Raw genomic sequence first — 8,396 nt, forward strand, 5'->3', positions numbered from 1 at the left:
ATTTTTCACGGTTTCCCCAAGTGTTTTGTAATTGTTTTAAGTCTGTTGCTTGAATCAGTACACAAATAATTCCACACATTCCAGTCAGTTAATATATTTCTTAAGTTTTGGGTGTTTTTTTTAAACTTTTCTATCAGAAGCGTCATTGTCCGATGGAAGTGTCTCAGGTCTGGATTTTACTGATGCTGTCCCCGAGCATGACCCCCTCTCTCGTGCCTCTAAATTCCCTATAAACCAGTGGCTACCTCTAGAGACTTGATCAGACTCAAGGTAGATGGGTTTTGCTTGTTTTCTGTTTTTCGAAAGGCTACTTTTTACATGATACTAAATACAGCTGTCAGGGAGTTCATTAAAGATCATTGTCTCTCAATTAAGGAATATGGCAAGTCATTGATGATCATCTCCAGGATTCATAAATCAGGGTTCCTAAAAGGGTAATCGTTCAATTCCGTTATCCCTTGTCTCTTAGCTGTCATGCCTCTATAAACTGAAACTTCCTCTAGTCAACTAATTGGTTACCCCAGGTACAGCCTGTGTAGGAGGGGGCTGGTGAATGCTTGATTCTTCCCCGTTTTAAAATTAATATTTCTCCTCCAACATACTTCAGAGATGCTCAATATTTTCTTTCCTTTTTAAGTACCATTGCCAACCTGTGCTTTTAAACATATTTGGTTTGTTTCCACTCATTCCCATTCTCCTTCCCGATACCCAAAATACCACAGGGCAGACCTCCTCAGGTGACTTCTTCATTCTGACACGGCGCTAGGACGCATCTGAGGTTTCCTTGCTTTCTGGAATGACAGTTGGTGCATGCGCATTTCTTACTTTTTCCAAGTCAGATCTGGAATTAGACATTTCTTTTTTTTTTTAGACATTTCTTTTAAAGAAAAGCCATACCCATTTTTTGTCAGAAATGGCATTCAGACAGACAACCAGGGCGGTAGGACCCCTCTTGTTGTTGTTGGGTTGGTCGTTGTCTGTAGGGCTTTTCACTGAGCAGAATTGGGGGTGGTGGTGGAATTTAGGGTAAAATTAATCACAAGTTCAGACTGTCAACTTTCCATGTAAATCCAGGTTTACAGATGTTTTCAAATTTATCTTCACTAGTCATATCAACCTCTCTGCAATTGCACTGAAAACCCTTCTCCGTCACATCAGCACACACATACAACCGTCTCAGCATCACAACACTCCCGTCACCCACACCTTGTGACTGAAAACAGTTGATCTGTTTGCAGCTCATTTTGTCCATACAGTGCATCCCACATTATTGTTCAGTTAAATTACAGATTTAAAGTCACTTGGAAAAATTCCCTCTGAATAATATTGCCACCCGTTGAAGATATATTTTACCTCTTTCTTTTTAGGGATTTTTTTAAGTGTAATGTATCTTATAAGGATGCAAAATAATTATCTGGTTCCTGTGGCATAGGTCTCTCTCTGTGGCACAGTTAATGAATTTATATGACTCTGCTAGCCAGACATTGTAACTTCCACCAAAATGATTAGGTGAGACCATGCAAATAGGATGTCTGGAATGCTCATGCGGGAACTGGTCAGCTTTTCCTTTCCACTGAGTTTAAAATAAGTCATCTCAGAAGCAGAGAAGTGAGAGGGAGGAGTCTCAATATCAAGAGTGGAGTGTGTTCTCTGGACCCCCCTATCCCTGTGTGCTCTACCCCTTCAATCCAGGAGACAGAGAGCTGTGAAGTAGAGACATGGTGGAGAGATAAGAGCAGGAGACAGAGCGACAGGCTTCCTGGATCGTGGATCAAGTAACGCTTACTATCTCTGGACAGGAGGTTCACTTGTGGAGTGGGGAATCTCCGGGCCTTGGACTGGGGAGCTAGTTTGGCTGATCCATGAAGCTTGAGCCAAGGATATTTGGACTAAGGCTTACTTATTGTGGAATAGCATGCCCTTTGGGGATTTATTGGCAGTGCTAAAAGAGCTTTATAACATTTCCCAAAGAAGGCCGAGGCTATGGTGTCACACGACTGATTGGTGAGGATCGCAGAGTGACGTGTCTACAGCCACAACAGAGAAGAGACTGTCTTGACTGGTCGAACTGTGCCTTGCACATTTCTGATTTTGAACTTCCCTAATAACCCATCGTCATGAGTATTTTCTGTGCGTTCTTTGTGGCCATTGCCATGACTTTTTAAACCCAAGGAGAAGAAGAGAGTGTCGCAAGACATGACTGGTGTCAGCATTAGTCAAGAAGGTTGGAGCATGTCTGATCTCCACCTCACAGGAGCTGGCCAAGGACTGGTGCTGAATTTCATTGTCCTCCTCCTTTGTGAAGTCAGCAGAGGGCTTGCATTGCCCCAACCACGTTACAGTGTCATTTTTGTTTAACTTCATAGTTTACTTTCTTATCTTTGTGTGTGTGTGTGTTAGCCTGAGTTGACTAAAGAAACAAATGCAGGGACATTCATATTATGTATAAGGAAGAGCTTTATATCAGAGAGTAATTGTATATCAATAAAACATCCCAGCCCAGTCCAGATCAAGTCCATAAGTCCGATACTAGTCCATAAATCCCTCTTCAGAATTACACAGCTCCATGCAATGATGCAGAATGCAGGAAGACCACAGGCTGGTGGATGCAAAGTCTTGTGAATCCAATGGCGATGGACGTATCTCCAGGGCTCCTACAGGTCTCTGAGTGGCTTGCCAGCAGGAAGGTGAAGGCAGAGTAGGAGAGAGAGGAGGTTCCCAGGACCCTCTTTATGAAGAGGCCACGCCCACAAGGAGGCACCATCAGGCTGTGACCTGACTGACAGGCCAGACTCCACCCCTACGCTTTAAGTGGACACGAAATGATGTAACTACTACAGTGTGTGTGTGAAATCCAGTTACTATCAAGTGGATTCCAACTGTAAAAACGTCACGTTTGTCAGAGTAGAACTATGCTCCACAGGATTTTCCATAGCTGAGGTGTTGGGAATTAGATTGCCAGGCCTGTCTTCCAAGGCACATTTACATGGATGTGAACCTCCAGTGTTTCCTTTTACAACCAGGCATGTTAACTGTTTACACCACCCAGTGTAGAAGAGGGGTGGGGAAAATGCATATATGTATATCCTTGCTTTTATCACTTAATATAATCTGCAAATACCTTCTATAGTAATGTATGCTACTCTTGCTATTTCTCATTCCTTTTTACAGTATATATTACACCACTGTGTGGATGTGCCACTGTTCGTGTAATCACTCCTCTATTAGACATGTGTTTGACTTTTATTTCTGTCTTTTATAAATAGAGTTAACTAGATAGCTTTGTTTATCTGCCATCATAATGTGGTGTTTCAGGGTCCAAGGATAAATGCATGTACAACTTTGCTACCTATTACCATGTTCCCCAGCATAAAGATTGTGCTGTGTTTTATTCCCATTGGGTAGGATTGTTTGTTTCTCCACAGATTACCTGTAAGGATGATGCTGTCCTTGGGGCGTCCTCAGTCTATTAGGTGTCTCTGGAATTTAATTTGTGATTCTCTTCTTCCAGAGACTGAGCACATTTTCCAATGTTTAGCGTTGATTTTCCTTTCCTCTTAGTGGTTCTCAATCTTACTAATGCCGTGAACCTTTAATACAGTTCCTCATGTTGTGATGATCCCCCAACCAAAAAATTACTTTCGTTGCTACTTCCTAAGTGTCATTTTGCTATTGTTATGAATCGGGTGACCCCTGTGAAAGGGCCGTTCAACCCCCAAAGTGGTCATGACCCACAGGTTGAGAACCGCTGCTCTATATGAATTGTGCCTCTCTCGAGTAATTAGTTAAATTTGATAGTTTTCTACTTAAAATTTTTTCACCTAAGCTTATACAATCGAACCCCAGTACTCGACCGCATCAGTACTGGACATAATTGGATTTCAGCGCGAAATGTTGAGAAAATTTTGCATCAGAGCTCAAACAAAACATTGGAAGCTGACCTGATGCAGGTGATTTTTGTGAACAAGAGCAGTTCGTGTTTCGGTCCTCGGCGTTATTAGTTCGCGTTGCTTAAACCGTTTGCAGCTGTGTTCCAAGCATTTTGCTATAATTTTCTTAGTCTTTGTGGCTTTTTGTACTGTTTTTAGATTTTAAAATGCCATGGGTCCTAAGAAAGAGTTTTTTTGAAAAGAATCGTCAGGATAAGGAACTGGTCAACCCTGTTTTCTAGATTGTTGATGATAATTTAGTAAACTCTTTTAGAAAACACTTAAGGAAACGCCAACAGCAGACCATATAAGAAAGCCAGCCAGGTCCTAGTGAAAAAAAAGCAAAGGGGGAAAAACTCCTGAAAAGCAGCTCCCAGTTGCTTTATGGGAGGGGATTCCCCTTCCACACAATGACCCTCTCCATCCCTCTCTCACAGCCTGTCCTCAGAGCCAGATCCTCGTCCATCTCAGGGCTTGGGCCAGCTGTAGTTGTTAAAAACGTTTTCCATGTGGTATTTCTTATTTAAATTATATGATTTAACTCTGAACTTATTTACTTTGAAATTGTTGTGTAATTATTATGCATAAAAAGGCAAGGTTAGGGTAAAAACTTGGTTGTCAAGAACAAATTAATCTGTTTTCAGTTATTTTTTATGGGAAAAATTTATTCGGAACTTGACTGCATTGCATCTCCACGCTGCTTTTAGAATGGATTAGCGGCAAGGTCCGGGGTTCCACCGTAGTGAGATTAGTTTTATTTTTCTTGCTCACGTTTTAATAGCATGCTTCTGCTATCCTCATTAAATAAGTTGGGAAGATTCCCATGTTTTTAATACTATGGAACATTTTAAATAGATAGGAACTATGTGCTCCTTATAAACTTGAAAGAACTTTTCTGTAAAATTATTTTGGCTTTGTGATTTTTTTTGAAAATAGTTATTTTTTGTTGCTTATGATTTTATTTTTTTATCATTTACGTTTCACCCGTGGATATTGTTCTGTTCGGGGACCTTTTTCTGAGCCAGTTTTCATCGTCTATTTGTTGTGCACCGTGGTCCTATGTTGTTTCTCCCCCACGTAAGCGGTTCTATTCTTTCATTATTCCTAACTTGGTAAATTTTTGTCTTCTCATTTTTAGACATGTCATATTTAGATTGATCAACTTTACCGTCTTTATTAACTCCTCTCCTATTCATTTTATTCTTTTTAATTCATTTTGTTTATCTTTATTCAGTCTTATTTAAAAGAACCTTTTGGGATCTAAATGTCTGTGCTCTGTTATATTCCATACATGTTGACGTACAGCAGCGGTTCTCAACCTGTGGTTGCGGCTCGTTTGGGGGTTGAATGACCTTTTCACAGGGGTTGTCTAAGACCATCAGAAAACACGTATTTCCTATGGTGTTGGGAACCAAGACACCGCTCCTCTACCCATCTCCAGGCGGGCCCACCCACACGCAGATACGTCCACAGACAAGTACCCAGCATGATGACATCGTGCCAACCCCATCACATACACCCTGTACAAATACAGGTGTATGTGACAGGGTTGGTGCCATGATGTACTTATGTGGACCAGTCACACGTGTAGAGATCAGCTACTGTGGAAAGAGCAGCTGCTGTGTAGAGAGCAGCTACTCTGTTAAAAGCAGCTGCTGTGTTGAAAGCAGCAGTGTTGGAGGTAAAACGACACTTCATGAATTATAACTGCTGGGTAAATGTACTACTGGAAAAAAAAATAGCTCTCCCATGGGAACTTAATCTGGATGCTTATCCGTCTTTTTACATCCAGCCGTGGTTATGTTCAATTTGTAGCAATGAAAATACAACCTGCACATCAAATCTTTATATTATGATTCATCACAGTATCAAAATTACAGTGATGAAGTAGCAACAAAAATAATTGTATGGTTGCGGGGGTCACCACAACATGAGGGACTGCATTAAAGGGTCACAGCATTAGGAAGGTGCAGAACCACTGACACAGTGTTCTCATGGACATTATTAAGGAATTATTAAACTTAGTTTTATTTCCTCTTTGACCTAAGAATTATTTTAATCAATACAGCATTTTTTCATTTTTATCCTATTATGATTTTATTTTGTAACTTTGCAATCAGAAAATGTTCTATAAACTTTTCACTGCTGTTTTCTCTGTAGATTAGAATGTAAGTTCTAATAATAGTTCCCTGCTGGAATTTTAGGGAGTCCTGGTGACATTATGGGTTAAATGTTTGGCAGATAAGCACATGTTTCAACAGTTCAAACCCACCCATCCATGGGAGAAAACTAAGGCCATTCGCTCCTGTAAGTCTGGTCTTGGCGGTTGTAATCTTGATTTTGCTGAATCAAACTCGATACTTGGCCAGCTGACCTCCCTGTAGACAGACCTGAGTTTGTTCTGGGTGCAAGTATCTCTTAGATGTTCCATGGCAGAAATTTCTTCCCTGGCTCTTTGAATGTTGATGGGGGTCTTTTCTTTCTTACACATTATTTGTATTTTTGTCTTTATACTAATATGTTCTAATCTTTACGATCTTAGGCTTAGTGTGATTTGTGTTCATTGTTTTCTGCTGGGTTTCCCAGCTGTGAAGCATAGGAGGGGTGGATGTATAATGATAAATAACTGACACAAGGTGTTATAGGGAACGCAGGGGCTGTGGGTGAGCCATAGGGAGGGAAAGGGGATTTTAGGAGTAAATAATGAAGGGGGGAGGTAGCAGGAGAACTGAGTCTAAGGTAGCTGTGGTGGTGATTGTGCAATTCTCCCTGATAAGATTGAACGATTGAAATATTCCCGTGTATGATAAGTAAATTATGGGCCAATAAAACTGTTGAGGAAAAAAGCCAGATCCGGTCTTGGGACTCCTAAGAAGCAGCTATACGCTGCCCAAGATAGGAGTGACGCGAGTCAGAAATTAGTTCATGACGGTGGGCTTGGGGATGGAATCTCACGATATCTCTTTGCAGTTTTTCGTTTCATAGATGTTTTGCGTCATCATCTCCCTTCAAGTTGTAGCTGGTACTGCATTTCCCTCTGGTAGCTGTTAACCTAGAAAATATGTCAGAGTGATATTCTTTTCAGTTTTACATTTAAAAATAGATTACTATAGAAATATTTCAAACTTTGAAGTTGAACCTCTTACCAGAAATTTTTGAAGTAGAGTTTTTTTAATCACTAATTTTTCCTTCTTTTCAGGGAACTTTTGGAATATGAGTGCTTCATGTCTTTTGACTTTGTGGTGGAAAACACTTGTTTCTTATCATTGATTTCTCTGCTGGCATATTTTTTCTCTTACTACATATAGGTATCTTTCATCTTTGAATCTTTTCCTCTGGTTTCTAGGTATTTTCTTAAGATTATCTTCCAATTTATTGATCCTATTTTCTGCAGGATCTAACATTTAGGTCTCATTTTAATTGGTTTTTTTTTAAAGGCATTTTCACCTTAAAGAATGATCACAGGAAAAAGACATGCGTCATCTCTTGAATCTTGTTGAGAGTACTAATTAAATAGCTTAACATTTCTTTTTGCTTTGAAGGAGTGACTTCGTTTGCCTCTGTTCTTCAGGCTGAGCTTCTGGTGTGGTGAATCATTCCATAAACCGGAGAGCGCTTCTGCCTCCTCATTTATATCTTTTTATCAGAGCAGAGGGCATGGTATGAGGTGGTGAGCACATCGGCTGAGATGGATGGAGAGGGGTTTCAACTCATGTGGAAGGCTACTTCAGTTAGATGATTCTGCCCTCAGTCTGCTTCCACCAGCTGAATCTTATGAGAAGCTTTTGTGAATAGTTTTGCCTTTCCTGATTTCCAGCACATACACATGTCCCATCCCTCATTAAAAAAAAAAAAAAAATTCCCCGGTGCTCATTTTAACTCGTATGGGCAGGGAGACGTGCAGTTAGGGAGAAAGGGAAACGTTTAGATGCTGAGACTCAAGTTATCACAGTGCATCAAGTATCCGTGCCATGTATGCGCATGCAACCCCGTATGGCCACGTTGAGTATTGCAAGAGTCAGCGTTCACAAGGAAAAAGGGAAATGCCTATCCTGGCTCTCATCTAAGGTTGTCCATGTACACAGAAGTCTCCGCACATGACTTATCCTCGCCACATGGCTCTTGTTCTCCCTCACAGAAAGATGTCGACAAGGAGTTCTATTTGTTTCCCACCGTGTTTGATGAGAATGAAAGCTTACTCCTGGATGATAATATTAGGATGTTTACTACTGCACCTGATCAGGTAGATAAGGAAGATGCAGACTTTCAAGAATCGAATAAGATGCACTGTAAGTACTAAATCCGCCACCAATGGGTCACATTCTTCCTGGGGCACAGGGAGTCCTGTGCTTAAACCCAATAGCCGCTGGGAGTGCTTTGTGCCTTGATCGTTGGGGAGGACTTGGTGCTCTGAGATGAATCACATTGGTTATTTGGTGGGTCGGTCCGTTCCACTGAACTGGGAAT

At 40.9% G+C, this 8,396-nt stretch overlaps 1 protein-coding gene across 1 annotated transcript in view; it reads left to right on the forward strand.

Annotated features, from left to right (window-relative positions):
• The window catches only part of LOC101655887 (ceruloplasmin), a 45,494-nt gene that overhangs the window by 33,678 nt on the left and 3,420 nt on the right, over nucleotides 1-8,396 (forward strand). Inside the window, exon 11 of the mRNA XM_045295007.1 lies at nucleotides 8,068-8,218. Coding sequence (XP_045150942.1) covers nucleotides 8,068-8,218 — 151 coding nt within the window. The remainder of the gene's footprint in view (nucleotides 1-8,067; nucleotides 8,219-8,396) is intronic.

Source organism: Echinops telfairi, unplaced genomic scaffold (genome assembly GCF_000313985.2).
Source record: "Echinops telfairi isolate 266 unplaced genomic scaffold, ASM31398v2 ScPeMD7_4225;HRSCAF=4972, whole genome shotgun sequence".
Lineage (NCBI taxonomy): Eukaryota > Metazoa > Chordata > Mammalia > Afrosoricida > Tenrecidae > Echinops > Echinops telfairi.